Source organism: Pteropus vampyrus, unplaced genomic scaffold, assembly GCF_000151845.1.
Source record: "Pteropus vampyrus isolate Shadow unplaced genomic scaffold, Pvam_2.0 Scaffold436, whole genome shotgun sequence".
Classification (NCBI taxonomy): Eukaryota; Metazoa; Chordata; class Mammalia; order Chiroptera; family Pteropodidae; genus Pteropus; species Pteropus vampyrus.
Window position 1 is genome coordinate 695,590 of NW_011889217.1, and position 18,334 is coordinate 713,923.

The window sequence follows — 18,334 nt, forward strand, 5'->3', positions numbered from 1 at the left end:
CTCTGCCCCTTTATTCCTCCTCACCCCCCCCCGCCCCCCACCGCCTTAGCTGCAGGAAAGCCCAGGTTCAGAAGCAAGACCTGGAGCCTAGACACCTAGATTCTCTGTAGCTCCACTCCCAACTCCCTGTGTGATCCTGGAGAAATTCTTACATCTCTCTGGGCTTCATGCAAAGTGGAAAATTTATCCTCCCTATCCTCCTTCCAGAAAGTGAAGCAGGAGAAAAAAGTAAGTCTTCTCTAGGTTTGGAACGTGTCAGTACCCCTTAGTTTCTAAGATGCTCCTCCTCTGTCTTCCTCTGCAGTAGGGGTGGGTAGGCAGGCTGGCTTTCCTGAGGAGGGCAGGGGTGACTCACGTGCCCCAGGCTTCTCCTCCCCTTTATGGCTCACCTATATTAATCTCTGACTCACAAAGCAACCGGATGTTGGGGGGTTACATGTATATTTATGGCGGGGGAGGCGGGGGAGTCTCAGACTAGCCCTAATCTGATTTAATAGGTCAGGGACTGAGCTGCCCTTAGGACTTCACTGAATGTCACCTGCTGCAAGGAACTCCTAGGCTTCTGGGTCTTGCTCTTTTTCTCCAAAGTAAGGAGCTGGGCAGAAGAATAATATAAGGTTTTCAGTTAGAAGGATTCTGGTTTAGAGAAAGTTGCCAGATACCACAGCCAGAAGGGAGGACCGATTGAGAATTCACTAAATGCAACTTATTTAAAGCCATTTAAAGCCACAAGAAGGAATCCAGAGTTCCTGCCTCCTCCTGAAAGCTTTTCCTCCTGACTTGCTCTTCAAAAACAGAGATTTCTTTTACAGCAACACAGAGCTGTAGGTAAAAACCTGCACAGACTAGTGCACACAGATGTATGCTTTCCACCCCCCGCCAACATACAGAGCAGACGAATCATTCCATACGTCAGAGAGATCCCCAGCCCATCCACATATACCCGCAAAGGTAAATGCAAAGGCCCAGAGGTAGACACTCCCATGGAGATTCATAATCGACATGGCCCTGCACACCCTTGCTCACACTGGGGTTCTAGGCTTTTCTCTTTCCCTTCCCCTAAGGTTCCAGCTCCATACCCCCATGCCCCTCCTGAAAAGTCACCTTAGATCACACCAGCCTCCCTCACCTACTTCCCCAAGAAAATCTTAGGAAAACAGGTTATAGCACAATGTGAGGGACTGAAATTGGAGCCTAGGCTTCCTGTTTCCCCTGCACCCCACCCCCTAAGCCCCACAGAAAGGATGGTAAAGCTCCTTGAGTTTGAGCTCTTCACCTTCTTCTCTTGCCACATAGGGCACCTGACAAAGCCATCATCATGATGCCTATTTTAAAGGTGAGGAGGCCAAGCAAGGTGAAGTGACTTGCCCAGGACCACATGGGGAGGTAACAGAGACGGGGCTCATTTCCCCTGAGTGGGACTGGTGTCTGAACCTCTTCGAGCCACCTGCTGCATAGTTTTGCCTGGAGGCAGATTCCGCCCTCTGCCTGCACTAGAATAAGCCAAAACTGGGTTTGTAAAAGGGCCGGAAGCTGCAGGCTTGAAGTCGACTTTCACAGGAAATAAAGCTTGGCCCGCAGTCTGGAGTTCATGAGTGAACAGCACAGGGAAATGTAGACCTAGCTCACACAGCCAGTCAATGTATTCACTATGTTAATTTCAACCCTAGGACTAGCTCTTTCATGACAGTGACAGATAAGGACTGGCATAGGTTCATAAAGACTAACAGAATTAGGACAAAATTGAACACCGGAGTTCCCATATGTGGCTTATCATCTTGAAGATGAAGCCTGATAGCCAGGCATTAAATTCCCTCCCAAAACAGGACTCTGCCAGCAGCTGAACCTGTTCCCTCATTCAAAAAATTTAAGATAATTAAAAGTATGTCCTTCATAGGGCTGGTATGATTGTATGATCAAATTCCCATATACAAGATATGCAAAATAATGCCCAGAATTTATTAGGCACTCAATAAATGTCAATTTATTACCTCAGGCTTTATTTCTCACCATCACCACCCCAACCATTCTAGACAGAAATCACAAACTGATTCCCTTCTCCTTGAAGTCTTCTGGTGGCCTTCCCACCTCCACCTGCCTCAGCAAGGTGCCCTTCCTAGACATAATAGTACCCTACTTGAGTAGAGCACATTGTACTAAATGCCACAAATCTATGTTCAAACATGACCCAAAAGAGCTTCCATATAGAAGACAAAGTTAAAACTATGTGAAAAACACCCCAATAATTTTTAATATTAAAAACAAACTATGTGAAAAGGGGAGACAAGCCAAGAAAATGAGAAAATAAAGTGATTTAATTTTAAATCGGAGTTTAAGACAACAGAAGGGTTCATGGCACCGCACATGACTAAGACGTGAACTGAACTTCTGGGAGTTCAGTCGGGTCCAGGAAACTGTGTAGGACATCATGGCCCCTGCCCCAAAGCTGGGGCATCGGACAGAAAATTGGGGCAGGACTTTTTGGGATGATGATTCAGTGTGTTCAGGTCAGCAGGCTCTCCGTGAAGGGTCCATATACAACAAGGGTGGAGGTCACACCACTGACATCTTGTTCCAGAGGTCTGAAGTCCTGCTGTCCATCTACAGCTTGCTCCTGAGGCTGGAGATTATACAGTCCACCTCTCACTTCGGGCCTCCACAGCCTGTACCAGGCCTTCGCCTAGGATGGCAAAATCCTCTAGGATCGCTTCGATATTGGGCACCATCACAGACTCCCCACCTTGAGACACTACCATATGCCCTTTTGTGTTGGAGGCCTAGGAGAATCAGAGAAACGAGGTGTCACAAAGGAATGCCCAGACAACAAGACACACATACTTCATACCCGACACAGGGTCACTCATGGAGCAGGCCACACACAAACGTGCATGCCCATGTGGAACCACATGTGCACACTCAGTAATGGATGGCGGTCACCAGCCAGTATACCTTGAAGGGCTGAGGCCGGAAACTGGTGGGATTCCAGAGGACACCAATCACCTCTCCACCATGCTGGTCGTAGAAGAAAAGGGCCAGCTCCCCGAAGGCCTTCTAGGAAATGGCAGGACAGAGACAAGATTATAGGTGGGCACCTGAGAGCTACCTCCAAAGGCCCCAGCTTCGCCTTGCCAGGGTCAGTCAGCCCTTTAGGACCTACCCTGAGCTGGGCCAGATAGAGCTGAGGAGGATCATAGCCCAGCACAGGCATTAGTGATGAGGGCCCTGGCTCACTGAGTAGACCACGGCAGAAGGAGGCAGCCGGTGAGTCCACAGCCTGGCGGTGCCGGGGTATGTGGCGGGGAGACAGGCGGATCAGCACATCGTACATGTCCAAGGGTGGCCGGAACACTGTCTGAGGAAAGACAAGGAGGGTCAGCAGCGCCATTTGGAGTTGGGAGCTGGACTACAAATCCCTCCACATGCCCACCTTGATTCCTCCCTTCCCCTTTGTGTGACCACCCATTATGAGTCTGAATGCTCATCTGAAGGCAGGAACACCAAGGCCCAGTTGGTGCCAGCAAGGGGTCCAGCAGGAGGAGCACAAGCTGGGAGCATGAGGCATAAATGGAGCTGGGGCCTTGGTTCTACTCCAGGTTCCACCACTGCCAGGCACTGTGGGCAGCTTCAATTCCTTCTCCGGATTCAGTCTCACCAAACAAAGAGACTGGGCATCCTATGAGGGCCCCTCGAGCCCTGGACTTCCACAGTTCACAGGTCTAATCTCCAGAGCCCCTGGAGTCAGTCTTAGTCAAGGGCTTACCCTGATGTCCCCAGGCCCCCGGGGATCCATTAACTGCTTTTCTAGGACAGGTAAGGCCTCAGCTGCTAGGACGACGAGCTGCTGTAGAATCTGGGGGTACACAGACATCAGACAGGTCAGACCTGACCACACATCTTAGCCCAGGCTGGGCCTGCTTTTTCCTTAAGGGAGAAAATTACACATTTGGGAGCAGAGATGGGACTGAACCTGGGGTGAGGGTCCATCCTGTGTCCATACAGAGCTTTTGCGATCCTGGGGGGTAATGATGACCATGACAGGGAGTTGTACCCGAGTTGCCAGGAAGCCACTGCGGATCTCCACCTGCTCCTCCACTGTAGACAAGATGGGATCCTGGCTCAGCTTGCCCTTCTCCCCCAAATATCCTTTACTGCCCCAGGACCTCTTCCTATACACCCAGCAGCTACCCATCACAGGGATTTTCCAATGCCCCTCTCCCAGGTGGCAAAGGTAATGAAAGGGACACTATATTTGCCTCAACTGGGTGGGGAGTTAAACTCCCAGCCTCAGCCCAGAGGCAAAATTTTCCACTCCCTGGCATCCATCTGGTTTCCGGGCCTATACAAGCTGAGGCCTGCCCCTGGCCCCCTCCCACCCTATGTTCCCACACACCTGGGGAATTAGAAAGCTGACACCTTCCTCTCTACTGGGATCAGGAACTCCTCATGTTACAACCAGAAATCATCACTTCCACCCCCCAAGAGGTCTGGGCAACTATTCTAATCTGGACCTTTCCCTGTTCCCCACAAGACTTCTCACCTGGTGTTCAGTCGCCCTTCTCTTCTCCCCTTCACAGTCCCCCAGGTGGCCTGCTTACCACGCCCAGTCTACTCTGTTTTTGGTCATCACATGGGCAAACCACATCTCTACAGTCTCAGAACTCACTAAAGGCTTGATCTGGGCCTCTTCCTCCTCCTAATTCCCCACCCCAAGGCAGTCAAGATCAAGTGTAGATATCTGGAATGGGGGAGGCACAGAGAAAACCTAACAGACTGACAGGGAAAACCCTTGCCTGCCATATACTGCAACCCACAAAGCATAGTTCTTCCAGTCCTCTGACCCTAGTGCGACCACTTACCAGTGAGTTCATTGTTGAGGTTGACGATAAGGGGGTTGTTCTTCCAATCAAAGGTTGATACCAGGAAAAGGAACCGAAGGAAGCCCACCTGGGGAGAGCTGAGGGGAAGGAGTAAGCGAAGTGGGGTCCAGCCACACATTCCCCAGGCTTCCCACACAGTCTAGGGAGCCTGGACCCATTGGCATGCTTGGGAGGGATGTCTTAGAACTCCTCTGTCACTTGCTTCTCTCATTTGGATTGAAGGTATAGCATGAGGGATGAAAGTCCCAAGGGGAATTTACTGGCTAAGGAAAAGAAGGAAGGAATTACCTGGGAGGGGTGAAGGGCTCAGGGTGCAGGAAAAGGGCAGCAGCCACCAGGTCCAGGCTCTCGTCAGTGAACCCCTCACCCAGAAGCTGGGCGCGTACCCACCGCTTGGTCAGCCGAGCCACACCTGAGAAGGCTGGGTGCTGCTGTTGGAGTCTACGGGGTGGGAGGGAAGGTGGCAGTGGCAATAAGACTTGGGCACTCAGGGCCCAAGAACAGTGTTTCAGCCCTAGCACCACTATTTATTCAAACTTTACCCAACACTGGCCTCTGTGCTAATGCATTACATGTGTAAACTCATGTCTCCCTAACTAACAACCCAAGAGGTCAGTCCTAGCATTATTCCCGTTTTACAGATGAGAAACGTTAAGTTCCAGGGGGAAATCCTGTCCAGAGGGATTTAGCCAATGAGATGGCAGGGCCAGGATTCTAGAACTTGCCTGACTCCAGAACTCATATCCTTATTAACCAGCTGACCTCCCAAAGAAACAGGTGGCCAGGAGAGCAGAATGGGGGCAGAAAAGCATCTATGAAGAGAAGAGCCTGTGCAGGTGGCCATACCCATGTAAGGCACTGGTGAGCAGGGGTAAATGCCTTGTGTCCTTCTCAAGGCGGAAGGAGGCAGGTGTGTCCCTCAGTGAGATCATTCCCTCAGGGCTCCGCATCTCCTTCAGGATCTGGGGCTCCCGCTGGTAGGCCACACGAATCCGGAACACAAACCCATCCTATTGGAAGAGGGTATGGGGTGGGAGGTATACGTTGGCCTGGGGCACTCTGACACCCGTTGTCCCCTCCCTCCCTAGGGGAACCCCCACCCTGCACCAGCCCAACCTTAAGGACATCAGTATGTGTGGCTGTGGCCCGGCACTGTAGCCCATGCTGTTGCGTCAGCAGCTCTGCCAGGCGCAGCTGGAAGGCAGCTCGGACCCGCCTTATAGCCTCAGCATCCTGTGGCCACTGACCACTGCCCTCCAAGTGACATACCACTGGGGAGAAAAGTGAGAGGTCTTGAACTGCAGTCTGGGGTGAGGACAGTCCCTCTCACCCCCACCCCATAGCCCCCTCACCAGTCATGGGCTCCACGTAGGCCGGACAGGGCTTGTCAGGCCGGGGCAACAGCGAGGCCCGCTCTCGCAGGTGTTCATGGAAAGAGTAGGCTGGCCAGACTGGAGTTGGTGGGAACACCTATGAAATAAAGACTGAGGAAAGGGTCTGGGATTGGAGCGGGGAGGAGGAGTACCCAGAATCAGGAGTTGGAAGGGAGAATACTGGGTGAGTGGAGTAGAGGTGGGGCTCTCTGCCCTCTTGAACCTCACCTCAGTGTAGCGCAGCGCTGGGTGAGCTCCCTGCACAGCAGACACAGTCAGTGGGAGACCTTCCAGCCCCCAGAGCAAGCGGCTGAGGTCATCGTAGCAACGCACCACAGCTGCCAGGGCCTCCTCACCTGTGCTGGAGGTCTGAGAGGGAGAAGACAGTCAGGAGGCCAGGTCCCACAGAACCAACCACCCCCTGGGATTCTGCCAAGGCTCTGGCTGCTGCAGAGCCAGCGCCCCCTCTGCTGGACACTCCAGAAAGTGCAGCCTGACTGAGATAAGGGCTCTTTATCAACTACCCAATCCAGCCACGCAGGCTACTCTGCAATCCCTACCATTGACCACAGCCCTGAACCAGTACCCTTACCTCTTTCAGGCCTTGGATCAGTGCATCCAGGAGGCCCCCCATATAGTGGACGCAGGTATCAGGGATGTCAGCATGGCTAGAAAAGGGGTACAGACACAGTGTGGGCATTGGGGCTAGGAGTCAGCTGCTGGATGTGAGCTGCTCATCCCAAAAGCCTGAGCCAGACCCTCCTAAAAGGCTCTGCAACCCAAGGTTGCCTCCTGGCATTCATATGCTAACACTTACATTGACAAGAGGTGGGTGACAACCTGGTGGGGAATAAGGCGCTTCTGGGACATAGAGACTGCCTCCCAGACCACAGCTTCCCGAATGGCTCCATCCTGGAAACGCCGGAGCTCCGAGCGAGATCCCCAGAACTGGCGGAAGTCAGCAGCCTGAGAAGAAGAAAGGGGTGATGTGATGGGAGAGATCAACAAAGCTCTGTCAGGAATCTCCCTAATGGGTCTCAATACAGGTGGCAAGAGGATAATCCACACCACTCCTTCCAGTGCCCATGCTGGGCTTCCCAAGACAGGGCCAAATCACCCCGTAAACCCCAGTGCTCCTCACCTCAGGCTGGTCGGCCTCTGGACCCAGTTCAAGGACACTGGTCAGCCCCTCAGGCCGGAGAAGCAATCCCAGCGTCAGGGTCCCAGATTCCCTGTGCTTCGGTGGATCTTGACTAATGGCCCACTGTAGGGGAACAGAAAGGCTGAGCTCAGCCCAAGATTCTCCCAACTTAATCCGGAAATCTGCCTTCTAGCTAGAGGGATGGTGTGTCTTTTGTATCTCCTGGGACCCTAGATCAAACCTCCCTCATACCCACAAACTCCCTGACCCAAACCACCTCACCTCCGAGACTGGGGGCCTAGAGTGGGCCAGCAGTTGCAGCCGGGACCCAAGGCCCTGCTCCAGGAGGGTAGTTAGTGGACCCAAGGCAGCTGAGACATAATCTCCACCATTGTCCTGCAGCTCTGGCCATAGCTTCAGCCGGTGACATGCTGCCTGCAGACGACTCAGTGGACAGAGACTGGGGGTGGGGCATAGAGGGACAGAAGGATAATCAGGTATTGCTGGCCTCAAGTATCTCCTCAACCCCGCCACAACCAGGAAGATCTGAGCACCTGCCTGAGGACCTCCGCACCATCACTGTAGCCCCAGAGAAACAGGATCCACTGACATACCCTGTCACCTCTAAACTTACTGCAGGATGTGGTCAAAAGCCCGGATCATGGGTTTGGGAGTCATCAGCAGCAGCTGGAATCCATCCTCAGCTTTGCTATCCAGCAACATCATAGACAGCCGTGCCTCGTGTTGCACCTGGAGCCACAGGGACTCAGATGTGAGACTGCCACCACTGTACCCTTCCCTTCACTGGGCTCAAACCAAGAGACATGCCTGACCTAAACTCTTTGGAGAGAAGTTTCTTAGGTTCTCATGGTGGCAGAAAGGACAAGGTCTAGGCTGGAACAGCTGAGGAACCACAGGCCTGAACCAGTGGGGGACCATTGGTACCTGATGGTAAGTGGAGGCAGTGACATCAGCACAGAGGTTGAGATGGCCTGAGGAGTCCAGGAAGACAACTGGGAAAGTCTGGTGGAAGTCAGCCAGGGCCGGCTTAGAGGGGCAGAGAGAAGCCAGTCAAGATTGGGGCCTTACCTTCAGGTATCCTTGCCCAGACTCAGCCCTGCCCTACTCACCAAGGAGGGATCTGAGCTGAGACATAAATTGATCCCGTTGACTGTCAGATCTGTGGTGGCTGAAGTGAACCAGAGAAGGTGGGTGTATCAGAAATTATTCCCCTGGGGACCCAGCCCTAATGACACCCTCCTCCCAGCCAGGTGGCTGCAACTGTGTACCTCTGGGACTCAGTTTGCTCATCTGTCTAATGGCAAGAAACCAAATGATCCCTGACAAGATGAGAGGATTCTCTGGATGAGTGGAACCCTTTGCCTTTCTGAACTTAGCCACTCACCCAGAAACTGCAGGACACTTCTCAGAACCTGGTAGCCGCTCATGGTGGTGTGGATCTTGCGTGTGGACACGAGGAAGGCAACCAGCATGGAGACAAGGAACCCACTAAACCCTCCCAAGCCCTGAAAGAAAGATGGAGAAAGAGGCATAAGCTCAGAGCCAGCCCGCCCTCCATGAGGCGGAGAAGCTGGGCTACTTCCAACTCACCTTATCCAGTTCCCGCTGCCGTAGCCAGACCTTCAGAAGTGCCACACCGTCCTTCAGCCCCAAGGCTGAGCCCAGCACGGTTGACAGCAGCTGCACATGAGACTCAAGGGCCGTGTCCTGCAGGATCCATGTGTTATAGTGGGGGGTTGGGGGCTCTGAACTACCTGTGGGAGGAGAAGAAAAGCTATGAGAAAAGTCCTCATAATACCCTTCCATCCAGCTCCACCTTGACACCAGTGTCTGCTCACCATCCCCTGGAGGACTGTGCCCTCGGTACCAGGCAGAGCGCACATTATTCTTGGATGGCAGCAAGCGGCATAGGCGGAAGAAGTCAGGTGGAGGGCATGGATGCAGACGTACAGTGACCAGGCGCTCATCCTTCCCTGGTGGGGGAAACGGGGTGCTGAGACCCTGTAGCCCCCTGGAAACAGAGGGGTCCCTACATTACCACCCTAGCTACTTGAGGGCCCCACACACTCCCACCTCAGAATTTGAGGTCCCTATACCGTCTCTCTCAAACTTGAAGCCCAAGCCTCTCATCTTGGACTTAAGGCCCCTGTGCCCTTCCACCATTGGATGTGTCAACCCATACTATGCCCTCAGCCCAGTGTGTGCCTCCCACCATATGGCCGCAGCAGCAGTGAGGGTTTCAGGTGGCAGCCATTGGTGTAGGAGAAGCGAACACTGCCAAAGAGGGGGTCTTGAGCCAGGTGATGAGCCAAGTGGGCCAGGTAGAGAGCACGCTTGCGGAAGTAGCGCTGGTTCAGCCCATCCTTGTCCTGTAGGATCTCCTGGAGAGGGTCAGGAGAAGAAAGAGATAGCTGGGCACTTAAGTACTTGCTGTTGGAGAGCTTGGGGGCAAGATGAAGCCAAGGTAAGAGTCACAGTTTAACAACCCCAGGGATTCTCTGTTGGCCAGAGTGCCTGAGTCAGGGCTAGCAACATAACACCCAGTTCACAAAGGGCTAAGGGAGCAGTAATTGGCCCAAGGGCACATCTCAAGATGATTGTGGTGGTCTGCTCTTTTGATTTAGAATTCATATTTCAATCTAATGGCAAGTGGCAGGTGGGAAAGAGAGAATGACCCAGGGATTTGTAGATGGTGCAGCAGCAGGCCTCTCCATCCTCCAAACTCTGGACCTCACCCTGGGCATGGTCAGTGCAATATCCACATTGATGTCCGGTCGGATGCAGGTGCCCAGAAGGTAGCTGCCCACAACAGTGACCTGGGCTGGGGGCAAGAAGCGGAAACAGCCCTTCACTGTATAGGGTACTTGGTGGAGGGGAACTCGAACTCCAGCCGGGAGCCATGCCTGGTCAGTCAGCTGCGGGGACAGAGATAATGATATTGATCTGATTGCCTTCAAAACATGTCCCCTTGATGTCTAATAGATCTCAAATTCAACAGGTCAACGTGTTTAAAACCGAACTCCTGATCTTCCTATAAATACATCTTCTCCATTAAGGCAATTCCATACTAGTTGCTCAAGCCAAAAACATCTTGACTGATTTGTTAAGAACACCCATTTCACTTTCAGTATATGTGCTGATGAAGTGAGCACCCAATTCACCTTCAAAAGGCAACCAGACTCTGACCACTTCTCTACTTCTCTTAGTCTGAGCTACTACCATTTTTCAGTGGATCACTGCATGAGAGGTTCCTAACTAGTCTTCTTGATTTCACCTTTGTCCCCCTCCATTCTACTTTCAACACAACAGCCTGAGTGAACTTTTTAAACTAAAATTAGGTCACATCACTTCTCTCCAAATGAACCATGCAGTAGTCCCTCATTTCACCCAGAGCGACAGCCAAAGTCCTGGTTTTGGTACACAACAACCTAAATGAAATGACCCCTCCATTACCTTTCTGAGTTCATCTCCTTTTATCTTCCCCTCATTCATTCCAAGGAATGCACCAGACCTACTCCTACCTTTGAGCCTTTATGTTGGTTATTTCTCCTTCCTGGAATGCTCTTTCTCCCTTAGATATCTAACGGTTGCCTCACTTCCCCCCAAACCTTACATAAATGTCACTTCAGTAAGGCCTACCTCAACCACCCTATTTAAAATTTCAAACCATTCCCATCCTCTGACATTCTCACAATCGATTAACTTGTCCTACTTTTCCCTTTTCACAGTGCTTAGCACCTTCTAATGTTGCCATATGGTTTACTTGACATGCTTAGTATCTATTGCTTATAACCCCAACACTAGAACATAGGCTGCTTTGTTCACTGATGTATCCCTGACAACAAAACTACTGCAAAGCACATAAATGTTTGTCAAATGAATGAGAAGGTGATTGACCACACTCCCAGCTGAGCCTCCTGGCAGTGAGAATGAGCTCCAGAGATAGCAAGGCCCCTGTTTCAGACGTCCCCACTGAGGACCTCTTCTAGGCTTTCCAATTACCCACACCACTAGCCTAACCTCTGTCTCAGGGGTTGAGGGCACCCTCATGATCCGCTGGTTGACCTCCTGTAGAAAAGCATCAATTCGCTCCTTCTTCTTCTCTGACAACCTCACTTCCTTCAATAGCTCCTCTACCTGTAAGAAGGGGTGAGGGAGAGTCCTTTAGCCTCAAGATCTCAAGCCTGCTCCTCTAACCTAGGCCCCAGCCACCCAACAGTACCTGTAAACGAAGCAAGCTGGAATGAAATAGGCTCTCGGTTTCCCGAAGGCGATTCAGCTCCTCACTGGTAGGCTCCTTGTACAGTTCTGCCTGGCTGAGCTTCACTGGCTTCAGGAGGCCCTCCACTGGAGACTCAGCCACTGTATGGCTCTTTGAGGATTGCTTTTTTCCCTCTTTGCCTGTGACTTTCAGAGCTGACTCCATCACCTGGGGGTAGTGAGAGGGAGAAGCCAGTGTGAGGTCACATGTGTCTAGAATCCATCGCCTGAAGTGTCACCATGATAGGATGTAGATAAAAGCCTGCTCCTGGTTCCTCTTTTGAATGGGAGTCAGATTGTGTAAAACTCAATTTAATCGTTACTGACAGCACAAGCACGGAGCTCTGCTTGGAGTTGGTAGGGGTAATAGCTGACTAAGTCCTACCCTAAGTAATGCCTAAGCTCCTTGTATTTCCAGGTACCACGCATCAGGGCGCTTCCTCTTCTGCTGAGTTAGTTCTGGAACTTTGCAAATGCCATCTCCACTCTTGCTCTATTCAAATTTTGCCAGGTCCCACCTCCCCTGGCAAACCCTGACTATAGATTGTATGCATTCATACTCTATTAGTGATGGGAAGAGCTAAAACCTATTGGCTCTGGAGAACATAGTAAGTCACCCAATCCTTACAATAATCCTAGAAGAAAACAGACACTTAAAGGTCCCATGAGCTCCAGGTTCCACAGTTGATATGCCTATACTGTGAGCAGGCTTCACACCCTGGTCTGCGGGATCCCAAACCTTCCTTCTCCCTTCCAGTCCTGGACCCTGCCCCCATCCACAGACCCACACCCGGGAGAGCCTTACTGGACCACTCCAGGAGCGCCACCATATGCCCCAAGCTGAAAGCAGAGAGCGAAAGGAGCTCCTACAGAAGGGACTGCTTTCATGCTCCTTGTTGGCGAGCAGTCAGGCTCTCCCACCTCTGGCACGTTGAGCATCCCTTCCTCCTAGATGGCTCACTCACCTCCAGCTCCCCAGCAGCTACGCGAAGCTTCGTTTTCGCAGGCGCTGGCCCCATCCCTCCAGGTCCAGGTCTCGCTCCAGCACCTGGGGTTTAAAGCCGGCGGCACAATTTCTTCCCACCGCGACAGAACTGCTGAAGCCTCTCCGCAGAAGCTGAGCCCCCTCAGGAGATCTGCTTCACAACCCTAAAGATCTGCTAAGGTACCCCAAGCGATCTTGCTAGAGCAGCCCCAGAGAACCGCTAGGGTGCCGCAATCAAGCCTCGTGCCGCAGGACTCCGCCCAGCTCCAGAGCCATTGGGTGAGTGCCCGAGCTGCTGCTCGCCATTGGTTCCTGTCACTCTCCAGGACCGCCCATTGTGTCGGGAGGGGCCAAACAGACCGATTTACGGTCTTTTTGCGACACTACACCGGAAGCTTGCGGGTAGCTTGGCAGTCGCTTCCTTTTCCTGACTTCCTTCATTTGGGTACAGAGGGGAAGGGCGGAGCTAACTTGGGCCCTCTGGGAAAGGTTTATTTACACCAGTGACGTCTCCTTTTGTTTGTCCACCACGTCTTAGCAATTATCCAGTCTTGTAAGTTCTCCCTCCAAAATATATCTTGAATGTATTCACACTTCTCTGTCTTTACTGCCAAGTTTAATCCAAGTCACATCATCTTGTCCCTAGATTATTGTAATGGCTTTTATCTAGCTTCGTAAAATTTCTAAATCTACTGAAACGTTGCGATACTAATATAATGAATGCACATGTAATCGTAGTCCAATTATAAATTTCAGGACATTTTACCTTGATTCAATATTATATAAAGTCCATATTCAAATTTTGCCAATTATCCCACCAATACCCTTTACATAGTAGCATTTTATTTCCTGATGCAAGATCATGCATCAATTTAGTCATGTTTTTCTCCTAATCTGGAACATTTCTTGAGCATGCTATCTTGCTTTTTTTTTTTTGTCTTTTATAACAACTTTTTTGAAGAATATAGAACAGTTTCATTTAATAGCTTTTTCTTTAAATATTTTTTTTATTTAAGTACAGTATACATACAGAAAAATCACATAGGGTACAGCTTTAATATTCACAAACCAAACATTCATGTAATCAGATCCTAGAAAAGAAACTCCCCTCATGCTGCCTTCTGGTTACTCCTTCCCAACAGTAACCACTATCCTGAATTCTAACGGCATAGATTAGTTTATGCAATAGCTTTTAGAGGAACTTTAACAAAAGTGGATTTGTCCTTCCACAATCTGTTTACACATAGTTTCCAGAATGAGTTTTCCAAAACTAAAATCCTATCATGTTACTCTCCTTTTAAAAATTCCTCAGTGGCTCCTATAAAAATTAATAAAGGGAAACCTCACTAAAATGAAGTCAGGAGATAAGAAGGGGAAGCTCTCACAAAATACCACTGGAAGAATTGACAGTTACAGACCCCAACAGAAGAATTGACAAAAGAAAAGAATCATGAATTATAGGCCTGAACAGGAAAATTCTACAGTGCATCTTCTACAAGAAATCGACTATCCCAGTAACTTGGCCAATAAGAAACCATCTTCTCCTTGAACTCTCGCTTTTCTCCAACGGATTTTTATTCAAAAACAGTTCCTCTCAACTTCCTCCTTTTTCTCCATAAAAAACACTCCTCTCCTTTGCTTGTGGGGCTTGTCTATGGCTTTTACTATAGCTTGCCTGTCCTGAATTGCAATTCTTTGTTTTTCCCATTTTTGCTGGTAAACTGTTTTATTTACTTTTTAACCATTTTATTTTTAAGGTCAACACAATTGTTTTTAGAATAAAATACAAACTTCTACAAGACCACGATAAATGTGGTCCCTCTCTATCCCATCCTTTCTCTTAATAACTCCACCCCTTGCTCACTTGGCTCCAGCAACATCAGCCTTCTTTCAATTCCTTGGTTGTATCAAGTTCTCCCCCACCGCAGAGATTTGAGCCAAACCATTTGCTCTGCCTGGAATGCTTTTTGTTTGCCTTTTTCCTTTTCATCCTTCAGCTCCCAGAATAAATATCACCTCTTTAGTTAAGCCTTCACTGACCACCAAATCTGAAATGTTTTCCCTTATCCAATTACTCCCATTTATTTCCTTTTTAGCACTTTTTAAAAAACTACTTTTGATTGTTTATCAGTTATCCATCAATTTGCCCTTGACTGAATCCATGGAAACTAGAACCAGATATACATGGCCTGTGCCTTGCACACTGTAAATACTCAATAAATGTTTTCTGAATGAATGAATAAATGAATGAATGAATATAACTGTCAACCTTCCAGCCTTGTCTCTTACCATTGTTTCTGTCAAATTTTATGCCCAGCCATATTAAACTATTTGGAGTTTTTGACTATTGTGCTTTCTTGTTCCGGGTCTTTGAACTTGCTACCCTCTTTGCTCAGAATGTGTTGTCCCCCCTGCCCAAGCTTTATTGAGATATAAGTGATATATAGCATTGTTTAGGTTTAAGATGTACAATGTGATGATTTGTTACACATATATATTGCACAATGATTACGACAGTAAGGTTAACACATTTAACACATCCTTCATCCCACGTAATAACCATTCGTTGTTGTTGTGGGGGTGGTGGGGGTGGTAACATTTAAGATCTACTCCTGAGGTCAGAGAAAAGGCAGCAGGTGGAAGCTACAGCAGGCAGGCAGCCTAGCCCAACTTCACCATGGTGGACACCTTTGCGGGCACCTAGAAGCTAGCAGACAGCAAGAATTTCGATGACTACATGACTACATGGTGTGGATTTTGCTACCAGGCAGGTGACTAACATGACCAAGCCTACCACAATTATCAAAATAAATGAGGATACTGTCATCATAAAAACACAGCATCTTTAAGAATATGGAGATCAGCTTCAAGCTGGGGGTGGAGTTCGATGAGACAACAGCAGATGACAGGAAGGTCAAGTCCATTGTGACACTGGATGGAGGCAAACTATCCACATGCAGAAATGGGACAGGCAAGAGTCAACACTTGAGCAGGAGCTTGTTGATGGAAAACTAATCCTGACACCCATGGCAGTGCAGTTTGCATCCACACTTACCCTTCACTGACTGCTCCTCTGCCAACTGGCTACCCCTGGCCTCAGCACTAGATTGCCTCATTTTTTCTTCTGGCATTTTGTATAAATCCATGTTGGTTGGGGAAATTCTTCTATGGACCCATCCTGGATCCAGTTTCTGTTTCCATTGTGTTTGTTTTTTTAATTGTATCCAAAGTGTACTCTGAGGTCAATAAAACAGAACCAAAGAAGAAAAATCTACTCAGCAACTTTCAAGTATATAATATCAAGTATAGTCACCATGCTGTGCTGTGTTTGTACCCTTTAACCAATGTCATCTAATTTGCCCCTCTCTCCAGCCCCTGGCAACTACCAGTCTTTCTATTTCTATGAATTTGGCTTTTTGAGATTCCACAAATAAGTGAGATTATGCAGTATTTGTACTTTTCTTTATCTGACTTATTTCACTTTGCACAATGCTCTCAGTATTCATCTATGTTGTCGCAAATGCAGGATTTCCTTCTTCTTTATGGCTGAAGAATGTTTTGATTGTTAAGGAAGCTTTCTTGGAGGAGATGGGGCTTTGCTAAGACTTGAAGTATGAATTGAGTTTGAATTGACTGAGAGGAGGAAGTAGCACCACTAATGGCTGAGGAAGAAGAAAAAGCTGAGAGATAAGTCAATCATTTATTCCACATTGGATAACAAGAAATGTCAAGCCCTGTGTTCAATGTCAAGGATAAAGAGATAAATAGGACATGATGATCACAAGCCAGAGACCTAGAATAATGCTCTAGCCCTTACATTTCACAGACTGGTCCTTCTATTAATTTAAATATAAACTCCCAGAGGTTTCTTCTGCTCTTGCCTTGCCTCCAGCTAAAACTGCAACCACCCCAACATTTTCAGTCTTAGGCCCCCTTTAATCATCTTCATTAGTATTCACCAAAGCTTGAAATGGTATTATTTGTCTACAAATTACTTGTTTTTGTCTGTTTCTGTCTCAGCCACTAGAATGTAAGCTCTATGAGGGCAAGACCCATCATTTCTGTCTCATTCACTACTATATCCTTGGCATTTGGTACAGGACCTGTCACATAGTAGGCACTTAATAAACATTTGTTGAATGAATGAATGTCTATTTCTTAAGAGCACCTTGGAGGCTGGGAGAAAGATGTAAACAAATAATTGCAGTATAGAATTGGGGTGATATGCACACATTGCTGTGGGCACACTACACTAGGAATATTACAGTATGATGGTTGAGAGCAGCCACACTAAAGTGGGATGGCCAAGGTTCAACTCCAGGTTTTGCCATTTACTCACTGAGTGACATTAACCTCTCTAAGTTTATTATAATCAGCAAAATAGATATTCTAGTAATCACCATGTCATGGATTTTTGTAAAAATTAAATGAGATACTATGTATAAAGAGCCTGTTACATATTGATGCACAGCAAATGTTAACTATTATTATTAAAGAAGATCATGGCTCCTTAAGAGCACTATTCAATACTTAACATGCGTTAACATATGAAGAATAAAAAAAATGTTGGTCCCTTAAAAAAAAGTCATTCTATAAGGTCAGAATTGTCTTTTTTAAAGCAAAGACCCCCTCCCTCTCATTTATTTTGCCAAGATTTCCATATCTTTTCTCTTTGCAAGAAAGGTAACTGATTCTTCAGAAGAGCCCTGGTTATAGAGTACCAGGTGATGCCATAGAGACCAAGAAGAAATATCCTTATTTTCTCTACCACCAGAGGGCACCAATCAATCAAGTCAATCTCTTATTATGAAACTATGAGAAAGCTCTAGGAAGCTGTTTCTGACATTCATTCTTTTGACAAATACATTTTGAGTACCTACTATTTGCCAAACATTGTAGTAGCTTGTGTATGCTTATGAATAAGACCTGTTGTCCTTATGGACTTTATAATCTTGAGCACCTACTAAGTGTCTGAGAGTTCCTATTAGTCATGGAGGTGAAGGGTGTGGTTCAATTTGTGATGACTGTTGTTTTGTTACTGATTGTCTTCTTGCCCTTAGTTGCCAGCCCATGAGAACAATTACTTGGTGTCTACTTTATGTCAGACAGTGTGCTGTCACTGAGGATCCAGGGATGTAGAAGACACAGTTGCAAACTACTAATAAACAATATCTTACCAGCTAAAATAAAAAGGCATGAGACAAGTTCTGTGGAATTCTAGTTCCTCTGACCTAAGAATGAAGGACCTTAAGCACACAACTCATTAACATACTTGGCTGTCAGCCTCCCAGACAGGTGTATGTTTAATTAGCCACCCAGCACAGGGCCATGGCCACTGTTGATATTTAGTATGAGTTTGTGAGTTGATTTGAGCCCAGGGAGCAACTTCTGGTCTGAGTGCCAGGTGTATGTTTCAGTGGTTTAGGCTAAAGATCTACCAACTTCTGGGTCAGGGTGGGGCTGTGACGAATTTATGTGGGTGAAATGCTTTGAAGATGAATTTTCTATTTGTCTACTCACAACCTTGTTATTAAAGGTGTCAACATCATCTCTCATGTTTCCAGGTCAGCAATCTTCTTGACCCTAAATTGAGTGCTGGAGAGGAAGTCAGAATAAGTCATATATCATCATTTTTGGAGCAAGGGCTGCATTGACTGAAACACTCCTCCTCTGAAGC

General features: G+C 48.3%; 1 protein-coding gene and 1 pseudogene across 1 annotated transcript; one reads left to right on the forward strand and one right to left on the reverse strand.

Moving 5' to 3' along the window:
* Positions 1-2,290: 2,290 nt before the first annotated feature.
* Positions 2,291-12,920, reverse strand: NOL6 (nucleolar protein 6). The gene is made up of 26 exons (XM_011381403.2): positions 12,638-12,920; positions 11,635-11,841; positions 11,433-11,549; positions 10,148-10,327; positions 9,625-9,793; positions 9,251-9,385; positions 9,003-9,166; positions 8,797-8,917; positions 8,522-8,580; positions 8,337-8,438; positions 8,026-8,141; positions 7,674-7,851; positions 7,392-7,514; positions 7,068-7,216; positions 6,843-6,918; positions 6,479-6,619; positions 6,230-6,347; positions 5,994-6,148; positions 5,724-5,887; positions 5,166-5,318; positions 4,857-4,954; positions 3,968-4,092; positions 3,761-3,850; positions 3,158-3,352; positions 2,950-3,051; positions 2,291-2,777 (listed from the first exon to the last, which is right to left on the reverse strand). Exons 1-26 carry the CDS (start codon positions 12,689-12,691, stop codon positions 2,628-2,630), a joined length of 3,441 nt encoding a protein of 1,146 aa, XP_011379705.1. The 5' UTR covers positions 12,692-12,920; the 3' UTR covers positions 2,291-2,627.
* A 197-nt stretch (positions 12,921-13,117) lies between these two features.
* On the forward strand, positions 13,118-15,840 carry LOC111732242 (annotated as a pseudogene).
* Positions 15,841-18,334: the final 2,494 nt, after the last annotated feature.

Coding starts and splice junctions, on each gene's coding strand:
- NOL6 (XM_011381403.2), bottom strand. CDS start 12,691: ATGGGGCCAGCGCCTGCGAAAACGAAGCTTCGCGTAGCTGCTGGGGAG. Junction 4,955..5,165: donor GAGCCCTTCACCCCTCCCAG/GTAATTCCTTCC, acceptor CCTTCCCCTCAG/CTCTCCCCAGGTGGGCTTCC. Junction 4,093..4,856: donor CCTCAACAATGAACTCACTG/GTAAGTGGTCGC, acceptor TCTTGTCTACAG/TGGAGGAGCAGGTGGAGATC.